Raw genomic sequence first — 18,990 nt, 5'->3', positions numbered from 1 at the left:
AGGATGTTTTGCTCCCAGCAGGGCCTTTGGCAGGGGTGTTTGCAAGGCACACAGGGGAGTTTGCTGGATGCAAAAAGCAAGCATTGCCCTGGTCCCACAGCCAGGCTCTCCTCCCAGAGCAAATGAACTTCTCTTACAGGATGCCACGCTCCGGCTGGCTCTCCCAGTCTCCCCCATGCTTTCTTCCATGTCAGTGGAAACGGACCATCCCATGCAAGCTAGTCACTGGGGCTCCCTTCACAGTCCAAGGAGGAATGGACACTTCAGTCCAGCCCTACACAAGTGCACAAGGTAGGTGGGAAGAAACTTCTAAGAAGACACATCTCTTCTGTGACCACTGGAGAAGGCACATCTGGTCCATACCTCATCTCCGAGGTAGCCAGCAGGGAACACCCTGGGAAGAGCAAAGAACAGAGCAAGCCCATTTGATACCTTCCCCCAGATATACTCCCATCACCTAACACTTTGCATTATGGGGTCTCTCTTAGAGGTTATCTTACCTGTCTACAGCAGGGTGCAAGCACCCAGTTTTAGGACAGCCACTATGAGAAGGGGTGAACCCCAAGCAGCACAACTACTCTGCAAAGTATGAAAGCAGACTCACAGCTCATGGTGCAGAATTCACCCAGATCAGTGCTGGGTCTGGGAAGCATGAACATCTCCCCTTGCTGGATACCGGTGATCCTGGGGGAGGGAATGACATGTCACCCTGTCCCTACAGTACAGGCCTGAGAGGGCAGCAGTGGGGAGATGATGGAGACAGGCTGCTAGATGGCAGACACCAAGTAAGGGCCCCAATAGTCTTCCTCCTGGGATGCTTCCCTCTTGTCCTCCATGGAAATTTTGTGTGCGGGAAGTTATGGGGTTTTATACTGGGATTTCTGGATTGTGCTGAATCCCAAGCTGGGCATCCAGGGCTACTGGCCATATCCACTCCCACGTGCAAGGCTAGCACCCATGAAAGCCCTGGACTTGTTGAACCTTCACCATGCAGGATACGTGACCATGTTTCCACCCAAAATACAAGCAGAACGACTGCAGCTAGGGTAAAGCCCCAGAGCACAGATGCTGCTCTGAAGTCCCTGTCCCTTCCCCAGATGAAGTAAGGCTGGTGGCAGCCTGCAGAGCCACCCTTCAGTCATCAGCCTGGTCTGTTTGAGAGGCACAAGCTTCCACTGACTCAAATGGAAAGGGGAAGCTCAGCACCAGTGCTTCTGGACAGATGGCCTGTCTAGGGATGGCTCCGCAAGCCACCCCCAAGGTGACCTTCGTCCTGTGTGGCATGGAGGGCTCCATCCCCCTCAGCCCAGCCTGGGCAAGAAATGTAATGACCTTACTGGAGCAAAATAAAACAGTGGAAGGATGGGGGAAGCTGAAGATCTGAGAGCCCAGCTCTGCCTCTCCCGCTCTCCCTCCCTCCTGGGCAGACACTCAGCGGTAAGGAGATCTGAGAGGTACTGCAAAGGGCAGGGATGGATCCATGAGGGACCCGACATGGCACTGCGTCTCAGCACAGAAGGGGGTGAGATGCACAAGAAAGCTGCTCCCCGCACAGGTGTTTCCCATCAAAGGGCCCAACAGGGAGCACTTTGTGCAACATCCCTGCATCCCTCTCCTTGAGCTTACAGGGTCGCTGATGTCCCCAGACTCTCAGCCAGCTGGAGGACTCCTACCCACTGCCAGCGCTGCCTGGGAGGGGAAGGGCATGGGACCAAGCAGACTGGCAAAAACCAAGCAGGAAAGAAGGGCAGACATGGCAATCCAGCAGTTCCTGAGTGCACAAGGCAGTCAAAGGCCCAGCTCACAGTCTAACAGCCGGAAGCTTGGCAGGGCTAATGAGGAAGCCCTGGCAGAGGTGGATCTGGGGACCTGGGTATCCAAAAGCAGCAAGCTCTCCCAGAGCATATTGGGGATTTTTGCACCCAACATAGGTGCCTTCTTGACTCTTTCATGCCCAGGGAGTTGTGCCCCACCACAAAGCAAATGGAGACAAGAGTGACCACACACTGTCCCCAGGACAAGGCACAAAGGCAAGGAGTGAAAACTGAAGGACAGAAAAGATTTGTCACACTGGCAGCAAATGCCAGTGATGCTCAGATGCCATGACTCAGGTTTCATCCATCCCACCAGTCAATGCAATCAAGTTTCTGTGACAGTGATTTAACAGCAAAGATGACTGCTGGCCAGGACATTCAATGGGCAGCAGGGAGATGGCTCAGTCCTGTCCCTCCCAGGGCTTGAGCTTTAAGCTCTTCAGTGTCAGGGTAAAGTTAGGAAGAGAAGAATAGGATAAAGATCCCATCTGCTGCTGAGCCATTTGAGGCCACCACAACAGCCTGACCTCTTCCCCCACCATGCTCAGCTCAACAGCTGTTCTGAGACAGCAAGGACTGAGTATTCACACTAAAGCACAGATGTGAGTGGTTTCCAGATGTGTGCCCTCCCCTAGATCTCCCTGTGTGCTATTATCTGTGGGAGAGGCCCCAGAGGGCTGTACCATCTCCACCAATAAGGCAGGGAGTAGCTGAGGAACCTCCTCATGTCACCTTGGACTCTCCATACAAGTCCCTTCCACCCACTGCACCATGAACCAGAGAAGGAGGCCAGAGCAGCTGCTGGCAAAATCAAACCTGCTCTGTCCCAAACTGGTTATAAGTGGAAACAATGACTCTCCTTTTCCCTTTTCACCAGTTTTGCTCTACCTGCACTAACCATGATGGGACCACTGATGGTGCTGGCTTCACCTTCCATTGCCAAGGCAAGAGTATGGTTGATAACCAGTCAATGGCATCTTCTTACAGCACCATCCAACTGAAGATCTGCAGGCACTGAGCAGATACTACCTAAGCCACACACTGCCCTAGCAGGAGACATTATCTTCAGTTTACATGGGAGAAGCAGGAGCTCTTGGTGATGGTCTTCACACCAGGCTCCTCTACCACTTGGGTTTGTTTTTCTCTTAATGACCTCACCTGGGAATTATTTGGTCCCCAGAGCTAGAGACCTCCTCCTGCTTGCACACCGACCTGCTCCATGGTTCATACCAAACCTGGTGTGCCAATGCTCCAAAAGTTCATGCCCTCATCTCTAGGCCTTTTCGTAACACACCCCAGAGCCTAAGCTGCTGAGGATTATGGGGCCCATGCTCCAACCAGCAGCAAGACCTTGAGAACAGGCTGACACAAGGCATTAAATGACATATGAGACACCGAAGGAGGGGGCGAGGGAAAGATAAAACATTTCTGCTGCTTTGCTGGGACATAGAGCCAAGCTGTGTCCCAGCAGAGCCAACTCCCCACTGCCCAGCAAGCCTGGGGAGCCCGGTACTGCTTGGGGTCTGCTCTGGGACCTCAGACAACTTTTTAGTCCTCTGAAGTTGAGGAGGGCTGTGAGCTGGCAAGGATTAGCAGGACAAGGACCACAGGCTTGAAGGAGAGGGGGGTATCCAAAGTACCCCGGGGTCGTGGCCATAGGAACCAGAGGTGGATGAATGACACCTGTGGGACAGGCACTGGCAGAGGTACCTGAGCACGGCAGCTTGGAGAGATGAGGCAGCAGGCTCTGCTTCTGCTCTGATGCAGCCCAGGAGCACAAGAGCCTTGCCCTACGCTTGCGCAGAGAAGGAATATGTCAGGCAGCACCCAAATGCTCAGAAAACAAACCAAGCAAGCCCCCACCCCACCTCTCCGCCAGCTGGAAAGCAGATCTATGGGGTGCAGATTTACAGGGCAGGGTGCCAAGGGGGTTAAAGTTCTCTTGGACATCCTGTGCTCCCAACATGGCTGAGCCCCCATCCGCAGCCACCCCTTGTTATCTGACCTGGCTTACGGGCTGGGGACTGCATGTGCGGAGACACCTCCTAGAGAGGGCGAGGAGGAGGGATGAAGGACGCATCAGCACACGCAGGAGGGATGTACTTTAATCACCATATCACCCGACACTTCTGGGAGCAAGTAAACAGGAAAAAGACTCTCAAGCAGCTGCTCTACCCAGCGTCCCTGTGGGGCACAGCCTGCCACGACAACCTTCCTTGCCATCACCTCTCAGTGACAACGATTTCCAACCCTGGTTGGTCTGGCCCTAGCGCAGATAGATGCTCAGATGGAGCAGGATGGGGCCCTGCACAGCGCAAGCCTGGGAGGAGAGAAGAACCAGGGCACACTGCAGAGTGGATCAGGGGAGCTCCAGCAGAGATGGAGAGCAGGACACCGGCTGTGTGGGAGCAGCTCATGGCGTCAGGAAGCAGCAGAGCAGCCACAGCATCACTCCATGCCACCAAGCGTGCAGTAGCCCTTCCACACCCATCCCTCCAGGTGCCACGATCCTGGCAGCGCAGCGGGATGGGCCGCAGCACAGTGACTGCGCATCCAGCTCCTGGATGATGGGTTTTGAAGCTAGAGGGAAAAGACAACCCAAGGCCACCTCGGTCCCTGAGGGCAATTCACCCCACAGGTCGCTCCCTCAAGCTAGGGAGGCAGCAGCGACCACGTCTGCAGGAAGGCAGCAGTCCTGTACACACCCCTGTAGGGGTAAAGGCTGGTGGTGAGCAGAGGCAGCACAGCTCTGGGCATGATGATTTTGTGTGTCAAAGCAGAAAAAAAAGCCACAGTCCAAAAAAGAAAATAAATGCATTTGTAATGGGTTGGGAAGAAAAAACAACCCGTAAGGCATGGTTCTGCCCCTTCTGCCATGGCTGTTAGCCATTCTCATCCTCAAGGCCAGTGGACAAAGTCAGCTCAGCAAAGCACCCCATTCATGGTAGTTCACACAGTGGACCACAACCTTTGCCGGAACAATTTTAAAACAACGATGTGGGTTTGCCTGCCTGTGTGCAGCCAGGCGTGCACAGGGGCACCATATTAACAGCACAAGAAGACGCAATTGACCAAAACCTCAGAACCACAAGTGTTTGCAAACAGAAGGTAGGAGCTGCAGAGGAAAGCAGGGGAGATATCTGTTCCAGACTCTGGAAGGCTTTCCACAGCTCTCCAGCCAGCCCAATTTAGGACCCCCAGCTCCAAATTGAGCTGAAGAGCCACCAGACCACAGAGGCAGCAGAGATAGAGCTGAAAAGCAGTCTGAAAATCTCAAGAGACTTTCAGACTATGGGCCGTCAGTGTCGTAAAGCTCTGGTGACTTCTACAGATTTAGAGTTGCCAGCTTCTGCTAGAGATGCTAGCCCTTGGCCTTCTGGGTACTCAGAGTGCTCCACAATCATGTGTCCTCCTGCTGCCTGATATATCAAGGTGTTTGATATGTGATGGGGATACATAAAGAGGCAGCAAGGTGCCCAGAGATAAGGAGAGCTGGGACAGGAGGGATGAGCCCAGCACAGCTGTTGGGCAGAAGCAGGCAGCCCTGTCTGCAGCTCCAAGTGCTGGGGGATCTTCAGAAAGGCAGAAAATTCTCAGAAATGACGAAGTTTCTCATTTCAATCAATGTCAAAAAGCTTCTTCCATGTAAATCAGCTCTTTGTACAACATAAAAATCCTCAAAATTTAGAGATTAAAACTGTTTCAAAGGAAAGCTTTCTCCAGCACTGCAGAGTCCCTTCAGGAACGGCCATTGTCACCATGTCCCCCTCCTGAGGGCTCTCCCCCGTCTGGGAGACACCCTCCCACTGCTGCCTGATATAACACCTCCGGTAGAGAAACCACGCTTGGTGGAACAGATGAGCAGGGACGTCGGAGCAGAGGAAAAGATGTGAGGTCACCCACCCACCCCCGTGCATGGCAGGATACAGTCACTGCGCAGAGGATGTGCCAGATACTAAACCGATCTCAAATGCGATACTGGCAGGAGAGCCAGCGGTAGCAAACACCATGACCAAGTGAGCCGACAAGCCTCACAGGTACATGTTTGCTGGGATGGTTGCATGTTTCCATGAGCATCCCTGGCTGTCGGATACCAAATCATTTTGTCCATAGAGCTGCAAGTATCTGTTGAACACACAAACCTTTCTTCTTTTATCCTTCTTTAGATAAGTATCCTTCCAGTTGCTCTATTTCAGCATCATCTTCCACCAGCTGCTCTCCAAGACTGTTTGGCCAACGGGAAGATGGGAGGATGTGGGGGATAACTTTTCAAAAGCATTGTAAGGACTTCAAAATTTAAGCCCCACTGATTTCTACTGCCCTTAAACCTCAGAGCACGCTAGAAAAGGAAAAATGTCTTCTCCACTGAGTTCAGGCATTTCCTTTTATTGTATAACAAGGTTCAGCTGATGGTTTAAACTCAGAGGTGCACAGGGTTTTTGTGATTGAAGCCCCACACCTCCTCACCACATGCTGCAAGCTCTTCCTGGACTCCCCACACCCCTCCTTCATCATGTGCTTTACTACCAAACCTGAAACAGTTCAGGAACAGGAAGGCAGCACAAGGGGCTCGCTGCAACCCCAGCCAGGCCATGGGCTCCAAGAAGCATTGTCACACACCTCCAAACCAAAACCACCAGCCCAGCTTTTGGCTGACTTGCCACTAAGGAGAGACTATCGCTGTTGGTCCCTTCATTTAATGAACTACAGCCCACCAACGGTGTGGTCCTGCTGTATTTCTACAGCCATGCAGGACTGGCAATCACTATGCTCTATGGTGGGCTGATCTGGAAGAACGTCTTACAGCTCCTGCCAGCCAGTTTCATGGCCTGGATGAGATGCTCAGCACAAACAGTTTGCAATGCCGATCCCAATGGGATCCCACTTTGGCAGAGACAGAGGGGATGGACACAGAATCAAACATGCTCTACTTCCAGCAGCTTCAGAAGTTACCAACCACAGGCTGAGCTGCTGCAGTTGGTCAGGGCAGGACACAAGCAGAAGCTTGTGTGATGTAGCCAAAACTGTAACTGTAAGGCAGTCTCAGCTGAGCACTTGTACTCACAGAGCTCCTGCTCCATCCCAAGTGTCAGGAGTTTTACATCCTGGCCAGACTGCCCATCACCCTGCAGTGGTGTCACTTGTGTCACTTCCCAAGGGACACAACAGTCCCAGCACTCTCTGGAGGGGAAGGTCCTAGCCAAAGGGCAGTGCCCGAGTTCCCAGGATCACAAAAATTAAACAAAGGCTGCACCCCTGGGGCAACTTGGTGGTCAAGCCTGCTCAACCACATGCAATGCTTGGGGACAAGGACCTTAGCACTGCTCAGGGATGGGGCCTTTAGCATGGACTGTCCCCCAGAGTCCTGCTGAAGCTGCAAGCAAGCCTATTCTCCTCCATCTGCAATCTGCAAGATATGCAGAAGGTCACACGCCTACTTGCGCAGGGACAGGTGATGGGCATCACTAACAGCTGGTACGTCTTTGGGATGTTCGTAGCGCACACCACTGTGATTAGATAACGGAGCTGAGCAAACGCTTTGCCGATAAGAATGACTACCCCCGCTGTGCAGGCAAGGGAGCTAAACCAAAGAGCAGTAAAAAGGTCAGATTGGTTTGCGTGACTGCTGGCTCAGCTCGGAGATGGGGCACGTTAAAAGTCCTGTATGAAATCCCACAACAAAACTGCCCCCAAAGATGGGAGATGACGGCAGCAAGCATGTGAGGTGCTCCTCTGCAAAGCCAGATGTTCAGATCCAGCTTACTCAGATGCTCCTCTCACCACACATGGTGTCCAGCCAACACGGCTGCCTGCAGGCAGGGAGAAAGCCAAGCCACATTGCTTCTGCCCCGAAAAACCTGGAGCACTCAGGCCCTTGGCATAGCCGAGAAATAATCAGTCTGACACTATGAAAAACCTCTCCAGCACGTTTTAATTAGTGAGCTTAAAACCCATAAGCCAATACCTTCCACATGGCTGACTGGTAAATGAAGGAATCGGATGGACAACGTGGGTGCAGGTGCCACAGTGGAACACAGGTCTCCCAGCTAGCTAACCTCTAGCTGCTCTCTAGGTTGCAGAGAAGCTTTTGAGATGCCAAGGGAGGAGGTAATTTGTGACATGTCTTACCACTGCACAGTAGGGGGGGGTCTCCTAACCCACTCCTCCTGCAAGATGCTACTGAGACGAGAAAGGAGATGACAAAGGGATGTAAAGTGAGGGAAAGAGGCTGTTTTGGTTTGGAGGTGAAGGCAGAGCAGACCTCATTTGCTTTCCCCAGTTTAATGCAAGTATCCTAGCAAGCAGGAAGGGGACTGATAACGACATAAAAAAAATCCCTTCACTCAGGAAACTCCCACAGCAGAGCTTCAGCAGGGGAAGCTTTAACCATTACAATGGTCACAAGCCATGCTCCCACCTTCCCACACTAATAATTTCTGCACCCCCCTGCTCAAGGCACCTGGGGAGCGAGCTCCCCTCCTCCCAGCCCCTGCCCGCTGCGAGGGGCCACATTGTGCAGCCGTGGGGTGGTGGAGTAGGAGGGGGACCCACTGGTGCAGGAGCCGTCCTGCACCCCAAGAGGATCCGACACTGAAGCTTGTTTATCCTTGAAAGCCATTGCTGGCTTGCTTGCTTCTCAAGAGCTCCAAGCCCTTCAGCTTATTCAGATGGCCTCAAAAAAAGAAAGTTAAAAAAAAAAAAAAAAAGCTGTGCCTCAGTGGACTAACAAAAGAGGCAGGTAGTTGGAAAGGATGAGGTGAGTACAAGCCACCCTTCAGAGTCACTTTGTATTAATAGTTTACAGTTCCTGCCTTTTCTTTTACACAGGCAATGGCTTTTCTCCACCTCCATGGGACTGAGCTCATTTCACTAAAAGCAAGAATGCAACCAGGGTTTTTTCGAGGTGGTTTCCTCTCCCCCCCATAAAACAAACATCTGCTCCAAATTTTCAGCTCGCTCTCAGAGCAAACTCTCTGAATTTTCTGACGTATTTCAAGGCAAACAGATCAATTAGAAGCTGGCCTATAACCCCCTAGCATGTTAAGTTATGAATGCAAACCCCTTTTATATTAAAAAAAGAATTACGTAACACAGGAAGTTTAACAAAAAAATGCATAAAAGACAACTGACTCGAGGGATTAGCTCTACTTTGCTTTGGGTGATTAACAAAAAGAATAGAAAATTATTAGAACTCTTCCCATCGTAACAGCCAGGCCCGCTGCAGAGTTGATTAGCAAGAAAGCAATGCATTAGTAATTAGAACTGGCTGAAACCCTTTTGGATAAAAACAAGTATTAATTTTAAAAAATTACTTTTTTCCCCACACAAGCCAGAATTGTGTTTTGCACAGTTTGAGTTCTGAAAAAGTACAGGAGAAGGACGTGACTGCTTTTCAAAGCAAAAGGCTTCCTGCACAGACAAGTTTGCCCCCTCCTCCCTGATCCTCAGCTGATTCTGCTCATTGAGAGCCACCGCACTCTGGAGCGAGCTGAATAGCTTAACAAAGAGCAGGAGATGGGTCCTTTCCAACAGAAGAGGTTCTTCATTTGGGAGCCCAGCTGGCTGGAGCCCCTGCTCTGCCCGCTGCTGAGTCAGAGCTGCTCATGGAGGGGAGGAGTGCGGGGGACACATGCTGACGATTAACACACAAGGTCACTCTTTATGCAACGCTCACAAAGCGCTACACAAGGGTCACAAAGCAAGGGGACGAAGCTTTGGGCTGTCACACCAGCACGGGCTCCCCCCTCCTCTTGGCACCAACATACAATGACCCCAACACTTCCCGGCTCGCAGGCAGGAGAAAGGCAAGGCTGGGCCACTTGATGGTGGCCAACAAGGCTGGCTGGTTGCCTGTACATCTACAGTATGTGTGGTGATGGCACCCAACCCATCAAACACAAGCTACTCCCCGGTCAGCATCCCTCCGGTCCAATCTCACTGCTGTCAAGAGATGCTGGTCAACACTAAGGGCTTTGTCCTTACGTGCCAAAAGGTCCTTCTAGAGGCCAGCTCAGATCCTGCTCACTTCAGTAAGTAACTTGAAACAAAAGATGTCCCAACACCTCCGAGCACAAGCAGCGTGGCCAGTGGAGCTGGCAGCCACACAGCCGTTCGGTCAGGGAGGAGCTGTCAGACCGACAGCACACCACTGCTGAGGCATCAAAGGCATGGAGGATGGGGGTTTCCCTGGACCTTCTTCCAGGTGTGCTCCTCTCCAGCAGTGGAGTGACCTGAAGCCTGCTCAGGCTCTGCTCCCCTGTAAGCTCCAGGTCAGCATGAACCAGAAAGCCAAGTACCACCAAAGCGTAGCTTTTCACGAAGATGAAGGCAAACAACTGGTTGACTGTTGCAAGCCCCAGAGTTCAGAAGAGATCAGAAGTACCAACAGACAAGCACCCACAGATCCTGGGGAGGCAGCAGCTCCACACCACCACCCATGGTGATGTCGAAGCTCTGAAACAAGTGGCACCACGCCAAGGAACGATGACTGTGACTGTGCCCCGAAGCTCTCTCCTCCCAGCACACCGCAGCTCTAGCCTATGTGCCTGGGGCCACCTGGAGATGAGCCAACTGACCCTCTGTCCTCTCGTGCACTGCCTACCATCCAGCAAGAGGCTTCCCGAGCTGCAGCCATGGGGGCTGTGCTCTTCCTAACGGAGTCAGTAGTGGAGCCAGGTCCCCCAGCACTGCCTGCCCCTCCTTGGGACAAATACACATCTCATTTCTGCAAAACCCACCGGGTGCAGAGGAAGCAGCACAGATTCTCCATGCTGCTGGAGTATTCATGGAGACAGATACCTCTCCAAGACATGGCCATCTACACAGACATGCCCTGAGTCCAAGAACTCCATATGTGATATACCATGGATACTCACCTGTTCTGAAAGGATAAAGATCATTCCTACTTAGACAACTAACTTGTGTCCAGGGGGTTCTAAAGCTCCTCGCTGATCTCCATATCTCCAGAAACACAAGAACATTTGTTACTGACCCATGAACACAGCAGTCTTTGACCTGTAGACCCCCAGACATTGTCCAGTGGAGATGCTGTTCCATGTGAAGGAACATCTCACCTCCTAACAGCTGGCTGCTCTCCTCTGCTCATAGCCTCACTCATATTGCAAGTTAGGGCCAAACCAGTACCACCATGAAAAGCAAACCCCAAACTTCATGCCAGACCCAATCTCATGCTCCTCAGGCCAGCATGGCTTGTCTTCATGGGGACAACTGGGTCAGTCACTGCTCATGGTTAAAACCACCCTGCACTGAAAGTGATTAGCTTGACTCCAGATCACTTCCCCCTCTGGTTCCCACCATAGCCATGTGAACGCTGTGGCAAGTAAAGCCTGGTCTTCAAGGGGCGGATGAGCCAGGAGGGGAATACATCAGTGTATTTGCCATGTGAAGTAGAGCTGTCACACACCTGGGTTTTCCCACGCATCCTTTTTCTGCCCAGAAAGCACATCCAGATAAAAATAGGGAAGTTGGCCAACAACCTAGTATTGCTGGCCATTGATCGCATGGCTTTGCCTCACCTGCCTAGATACACAGTCACTGTTTGTGTACACAAGCCAGTATTTCCACCTGGAGCTCCCACGCTTCTGTCCAGGAAGCATTAAAGCAAAGCTCTACTTCTCAGCCCTGCGAAGGAAGAGGGGTGAGAGGATGGGTGCTGCTCAGGGTGCTGGGTGACACCAGAGGAGGGGACTGAGGACAGGGTGAGATGCTCGGGAGCAGAGAGGAGGCCATGGGGAAAGCATCCAGCATCAGAGAGATGGGGCTGAAGATATGGCAGCTCTTTGGGCTAATGTCCTCTCTCTCCAGCATGGCCCACCTTGCCTCTTGGGAGGGTTGCACGCACTGCAGGAACATCACATGTGTTGGGAGGCACATGCCAGGGAACCCAGAGCCCATGGCCACCAGCTGGCCAACTCACCAGCAGCACAGCAGAGGAGCCCCAAGTAATTTTCCACTGTGATGTTTAAAGGAACATGAAGGAACTGGCTGTCCCGCGTTCCCCAACTCTTGCTTTTCTTTCACTAGAAACCTGTGGCTTTTATTATTTTTTTTAATTTGACCATCTCGGTCCCTGGGACGCGCTCTCTGCTTTTACTGATCTGCTCTTGGCTGTCTGCACAGCACAAGAAGTCCTCGCAGCCACAACATTATCATCATTGTTACCACCACAGTTTTGGTACAGAAGTTGAAGTTCTCTAAATTTCCCTGAAGTTAAGGTCCTAGCCTTACAAGGACTGCAGCACGTGCTTAGGCCTGCCCACAGGAACAATCGCCCGTGTAGACATTGGTGGGGACCTCCGTCCCACCATGGGCCACAGACCCGCATGGTCTATAGATGCTGCCAGAAACCAGCGTGTCGCCAGCAAAACAAACGTGTGCTTTGCCTTAGTTTAAGAACAACTTAAACCCAGGGCCAATGGACTCTCCTGCTTCTCCCACTGCCTCAAAGCTCCCAGAGGCCACCCTGGGAAAGGTATGGGGGAGCTTCCCGTCCCAGTGATGCTAATGGAGCCCAAGGCTCCTTCCAGATCTGCCTGGAGAGGCCACTGGGCAGAAGCTAGAGGACTCCAAGGGTCTTCAGGCAAACCAAAGCCCCATACTGGAAGCACCAGCATTTTGTAGTCCTGCCACAGAGACATGACCATCATGTGCAACTCCTTTTTTCACCTGAGCCCCCTGGCAATACTAACAGCATCCAACCTTTCCATGCTGGGCCAGCAGCACTTGCCAGGAGAGACAACGAGCCCTCAATGCAGGGAAGGCCAGTGCTAACGCACTACTGCGCCAAGGCCAGCACCAGGACTTACGTCACACTGCCTTCATGAGCGTCCCCTCTTCCTCGCCTCCAGCATCGGAGACACTGTCCTCACGCTGGTGCGCGTGGGGGCGGGAAAGGTAATTTAAGAGAAACAGCAGTAACCTAGGAAACCAACGCCAAGGTTAAGTTTCCCAGTGCGGGGCCTCCCTACTCTCTCCCCCTTCCCACCCATCCTTGTGGTTTTTTACACTCACATTTCTTACGAATCTTTTCTCCTGTCCTCCTCGTGCTCGAGGTCCACATCATATGTGGGAAACCGAAGCCAGCAGGCTGCTCTGCCCATAACTGCACGCACCGCTGCAAATAGGGTTTGCAGGACCCAGCCCTATGCTGACCATGCTCCACCGGACCCAGTGCCATCATCCCGGGGCAGATGCGCAAAGGGGAGAAGGGAAGAGGACGGAATCACATTACAATATTTTGGGTTGTTTTTTCTGCTTTTTGCCCTTTCCATTTCATCTCATTTCTTGCTCCGAGATGCAACCCCAAAGGGCTCAAACTAATCCTGCCTGCTTTTGAGGCTCCTTATTGCTTTTAGGTGTTGTTAGCCAAGGTACCCCCCGGGAAAAGGCACCTAGTTTATCCCAGGGGAAGTTTGATGCCGAAGAGGGATGCAGAAAGTTGGGAGGGTGGGGGCGGGGGCGGCCATGGCGGTACCCGGCCCGCGCATCCCCCGCGGCAGCCGGTTACCGTGCGGCCGGAGCCGGCCCCGGGCAGGGAGACCGGACAGCTTCTCCGCCACCCGAGCCGCTGCGCGGGGAGATGCCGGGCGCACAGAGGCTGGGGTCTGTTGTATCCCCCCCCCCCCCCCCCCCGCCTTCCTCCTCCCCTCCGAGCCTCACGACGCTTTCCGAGCCGGCGAACGGGGCTCTCCGGGACGGCTCCGGCCGGGGCCGCCCCGCACCCATCGCCCCGAGGGATCCGGAGCCTTTTTCCTCCCCTTCCTGCCCCGGTTTCCCGGCCGCACTCACCGGCTCCCTCGATCTTCTCGGAGCCGCGGCTCCAGGTGACCTGCCGCGTTTCCAGCTTCACCTGGAAAGTTTTCCGTTCGGGTCGCTGCGACTTTTTGGAGTAAAAGAGGGTCATGACGGTGCCCACCTCCAGGCTGCGGCAGAGGTGCGCTGCCTCCGCCTCGCTGGGCGCCCCGGGGCCGCTGCCCGGCCCGGCCGCCATCAGCGCCGCGAACAAAGGGGAGCGGGAGCGCCCGGAGCGCCGCCGCCGCCGCCGCGCTCAGCGCCGCCCGCCGCGCCCCATGCCAGCCCGCCCGCCGCCGGCTGCGGGGCGGGGGCGGAGGCGGGGGCGGAGGCGGGCGGAGGGGGAGGAGGAGGGGGGGGGGGGAGGGGGAGGAGGAGGCGGAGGCGGGCGGGGCCGGGCCGGGCCCGGCAGGGAAAGGGGCGGTGGCGCGGGGCGGGGCGGCGCGCGGCCCCTCGCGGTGGGACGGGCACGGGAGGCGCCGCCGCGCGCCTGGGGCCCGCCCGGCCCCGCCCGGGGCGCTCCGCGGGGCCGCGCCCCCGCGCTCTGCCGGCGGCGGGCCTCGGGGTGCCGCCGCGCGCCCCCGCCCTGTGGCACGCGGGAGGGGTGGGGGCGGCGTGCGTCCCGCAGCTGGTGTGGGGTCCCGGTGGCACACGGCCCCCAGCCCGCGGGGGCGCCCTGCGCCCCACAGCACTCCTGTACCCCGCATGCACGGCACACGTAGGGCCCCGGTGTGCCACGCACCCCGCGGCGGAGGATACAACGGGGCCCTGGCAGCCCACAGCACATTTGGCATGGGGTCCTGGGTGTGCGACACACCCCATGGCGTGGCACATGTGGGGTCCCAGGGGTGCTGCATCCCCCAGCGCTGCATCCCATGGACCTTCACCCCGGTGCACGGCCAAGGGGCTCAGCCCCCCGAGCGTCCCGCCACTGCCCCCCCCCGCCTCTCGCTGTCCACCGTGGGGGCTGTGCAGGGCAAGCAAGAACACGCAGGGACGCAGATGCACGCAGGGCACCGGCCAGGCCAGCGGCTGCCCCCGGGAGCCACTCTCCTCTCCCTGCCTCCCCAGGGACACCCCCAGTCCTGCTGCGCAGGGACAGGTCAAGCAGGGTGGCTTTTCCTGGGGACAGTCCCATCTGTCTGGCTGCCACTGGCACTGGGGCATGGCTCCTCGCCAGAGCCAGGCCTGCGGCTGCCACAGCTTCCTCCCTGCAGCTCACAGCTGGACCCATGCAAGCAGGGGAAGCGGGACGGGGTTTGCAGGGCAGCCTGCACTATCCTGTCCCCGGGGGATGTGTAGGGAGCCAGGGGTCACAACAGGCTCTCCATCCCCTCTCCGGCCCTGGCAGGAGACCACACAAAAGCAGGGTTAGCGAGGGGATAAGCAGTTGAATTGGGAAGCGTTTCACGGCGGTTTGCTCCATTCATGTGTTAAAGCCTGCAATTTCCCTTTCTGCACTGCTGGTCTTCCTCCCCTCTGTCCCATGCCCCCATCAGGGCACCCCAGGGCAGGCTGTGCGCTCTGGCTGCCCTGGGCTGGGGACCGGGTCCCGGGTCTGGTGCAAACACTGAGGTGCGGTGGCCTGTGTATTGCTGTGATTTTGGCCAGGAGCCAGCCTGCCCAAAGGCAAGCATGGCCCTGCTGCAGGAGAGCAGTGCAGGCAATGATTTCCCACAGGGAGAGTTTGGAAGGGGATGTGCCCCTATATATAAATATATCTATAGAGAGATATATGTATGGCTACAATATATACACATGCATGCATACATACACACACATGTGCACGTTGTGTTTGCAGGCCCATGGCAAGGCAGCATGTGGTTGAGCAGCCCTTATCTCACCCTCCAGCTCATGGGTGGGTCTGGAAGGGACATCATCGGCTAAGTGAGGCACCCATCACGGACAGCACCCCAAATGTGAGCAGGTCCCTCTGTCTCACTGCTCCACCTGGCTTCAAAGGGACACGCACAAGCACATACATGCACATGTGCACACACACAAGCAGCCCTACAAGGTTTATTGTTGTTTAGGGTCCTACCCAATGCCTGGGCATGAAAAAGGCAAGGACAAATGCCCTGGGATAAGAACCTAAACCTGCCCTTATAAAAATGACCAGCATATGACAGCATCATAAGGGGTGACAGGACACTGGGGACCTGCTCAGCAGAGCTGCAAGAAGCCTGCCGATGGGAGCCTGGAGGCGGCCAGGTGAGCCCGCAGCCATCGGCACAGGGCCCTCTGCCCTGCTCGCTCCCTCTGGAGTGAGATGCTGCTGCTCCCGCAGGGGAAGTTGTTCCTTGCTTGTCCCATGGCCTCGCTCAGGACTGGCAGGAAGCAGCCAGCTCCCAGTGGTCTTAAAATAGTTGAGCACTATAGGCACACCCTTGTTTTTGAGGGCAGAACCTGAGAAGGGAGCGTGCCCATTGAAGAAACAAAAAGGTAACTCCCTCACTCCCAAATGCTGCCTGTTCATGCTGACAGAGAGCACCCATCACAGCATCTCCCTGGCCCCAGAGTCCTGGGTGGCCACGGCATGGGCATGAAGGCAGTGGTTTGTGATGAGGTGTCTATGATGGGTATTTTTTCTTCTCCAAGTTTGACTAATCATTTTTTAGTCTTGCATTAAATCTCGATGTCCATGATGCTGCATGACGAGGAATTCCACAGTTTAATTTGACTGCATGCAAAACCGCTTTTGTCTGTCTGCTGCCTGCCAGCCTTGTTCAGTGGTCCCTGCTCCTGTACCAGACAGGCTGTGGGCAATCCCCCCGGCCCCTCAGGACAGCAGAAACTTCCATCCTATTCCTGCTACCCTCTTTCACTCTCTACCCTGCCTGGGGTTTAGTCCACAGTAGGTCAGACACGCTTTGCTTTTGAAGAAATGCCCTGGATTGTGTTCATCGTACAGTTGCGGAGGGGGTGGGCTTTGCAAGACTCCCCTTGCAAACACCGCTGGGAGAAGGGGTTTTCCTCTCTGTGCTGGCCCCAGCACCTGCGGGGCCCCCACAGCCCCAAAGCATGGGGCACTGATCCCCTGGTATCCTGCAGGATTCATGGATCAGCTGCATCCTCTGCCCAGCAACAGGCAGCAGGCTAACAGCCAGGTGACCTCCAGCTTAAGGACAGCCCCTGGCCTTGCTCAAGGGCTGGGGAACAAAATCCAGGGGAACAAAACCCTGAGGCCACCCCAGTGGGTCCCCACAGCCCAGCATCCCTCTGACACCAGTGTCTGGGAATGGACGTGTCCCTCTCCCACCCCGTGGACCGCATGTTGGGAGGAGGTGCCCAATCCTCATCTGAGCAAGCAGCACTCAGCATCTTGCAAACCCCAGGAGAGATGTACCACTCTGGGTTATTTATTTGTTCCCATCTGTTCTGCACTGCCTGGGGTAGGTAAATGAGAAACCAGCCCATGGGTTGAGAAAAATTAGTCAGGGAAGGGCTTCCCCTGGTCCTGCAGGGAGCGGGGTCTGGAAAAACTGCAGGGAATGCAGCGCTGAGCTACCTCCTGCCCTGGGGTGGTGTTAGCAGACACAGAGCAGCACAAGGTGGTTTTTTTTTGCCAGGGATGGAAAGCAGACCCGCCTGGGGCTGCAGAGCTGCTGCGGATGCTGGCGTGGTGCCTGCCGTGTGTGGCGTGTTCATCAAGGAGCTGGGGAGAAGCTGTGCCCGCAGGCAGGGCTGCCTCCCCCCAGCATCCTCCTGCCCCTTCCAGGCATTGCAAGATCCCTCTGGATTACAAACTGGCACCTAATGGGAAACCTGCTGCAGCTCCAGGTTCCCTGTCCCCACTCCCTGATGCTACTTAGGGGAGCATACACTTTTTTAATATCCTGAATTCACCTGGTTTCAATTTCCAACACCTGAATCCTGTAAGACTTCAAGGGGGATGGGGCTGTGGCTGCCTCCAGCAGGGTTTGCAGCCTCCCCTTGGCCATCAGGCCCCGGCCATGGGCTCGTGACACACAGTTTCAACCTAAATTTTGCCCCCTCTGCTCGTCACATTACCGCTGCCTCAGTTTCCCTCACTACCAAACACAAGCCCTGTTGGTGGGGCAGGAAAGCTGTACCAGGGTGGTCGCCCTGGGGCAGGCAAGGACCAGGTGCTGCAGTGGTGGGATGCAAAATGGGATGCAGCACGTTTCATGGCCATTTCTCTGTGCCGTGAGTCAATGGGATCCAGGAATTTTCCATTTAAAGTGCAGGATGTGTGATCCTGACCTTGCTATGCCACAGGCGAAAATATAGATTAAATCCTCCTCAGCTCCCTGCCTGGGACAGAGCCAGCAGAGGAGCGCCTGTGCTCCCCGGCGTTCAGAGGGAGCCGAGTGCCTTTTCAAGGGCTGGTTTTGCACCAACTTACTTCTCCCTTCCACTGACAGGGAGAGGCACAGCACACTCCAGCCTGGGACATCAGCCCAGCCTCGCACCTCCAGGCAGAGCACAGCCCAAGAGCCACAACTCCCAGCCTGGCCAGGGGCACCCTGCCGTGCCCAGGGAGAAGGCAGATCTGCCAGCAGCAATGCTGGGGTGGGGGATCCCCCTCTGCGAGAGCACATCCCTCCCCACTGTGTTCAACGGGGCAGGGGGAGAAGCACATTTCCCTGCTCAGCAGCACAGGGTATGGGAATTTAGTTCAGCCAGGTCTGAACATGGGGAGGGAGAGCTGTATAAATAGAAAAGATATTTTTACGGGTTGCATTGTTCCAGGCACAGGCAGGTCAGGAGCACAATGAGCCCCTTTCCCTCTCCACTGGCATTTTCTCCATTACACCTTGGAAAGGCCTGAGAGTAAATGGCAACTCCTGCCAAACTGCAAGTTTTTGCAACCACAACAAAGCACCTGAAAATATTGCAGTGGGCAGCAGGAAGCCCTGCTCAGCGCTGGCTGCTGAGAGGCTCCTGCAGCTGGCTGAGCCTGACCCTGCGGCCATCCTTGTGGGGTTTGGGAGCCCAGCAAGTGCTACCTCAGCATCAGGGTGACTGGGAGGTGCTTGCAGAGGAGCCACAGCTTATTTCTGCTCCAGGCTCCCCAAGGACACCGGGCCCTGGGCTACTCTCCAGTGCCAGGGAGATGGATGCATCCATCAGCCTCATCGCCCGTGTCCCTGCCCAGCCTCCTGCCCTTCCCAGCCACGAGGAGAAGGAGAAGGTGCTGCTCTCACTCCATCCTCCTCCCTGTGGAGGGCTGCAAGCTAATAAAAGGCAGCAGAGAAACTACGCCAGGAAGAGCAGCTCAGGTCTCACCACATCCCACTGTTCTTGCTCTCTGCTGCACTGGGCAGGGGTTTTCCCGGGACCAGGTGAGATGACAGCCCATGGGAGGCAAAGCAAACTGACGCAGAGGTGCGCTTGCATGGAA

General features: G+C 55.2%; 1 protein-coding gene across 1 annotated transcript in view; it reads right to left on the bottom strand.

The window, feature by feature from the left end:
* The window catches only part of PLCG1 (phospholipase C gamma 1), a 51,766-nt gene extending 37,942 nt beyond the window's left edge, over positions 1 to 13,824 (bottom strand). The window contains exon 1 of the mRNA XM_075721437.1: positions 13,623 to 13,824. Coding sequence (XP_075577552.1) covers positions 13,623 to 13,824 — 202 coding nt within the window. The remainder of the gene's footprint in view (positions 1 to 13,622) is intronic.
* Positions 13,825 to 18,990: the final 5,166 nt, after the last annotated feature.

This window comes from Pelecanus crispus, chromosome 14 (assembly GCF_030463565.1).
Source record: "Pelecanus crispus isolate bPelCri1 chromosome 14, bPelCri1.pri, whole genome shotgun sequence".
Taxonomy (NCBI): Eukaryota; Metazoa; Chordata; class Aves; order Pelecaniformes; family Pelecanidae; genus Pelecanus; species Pelecanus crispus.
Note: the sequence above shows the minus strand (reverse complement) of the source record. Positions and strands in the feature narration are given on the sequence as shown.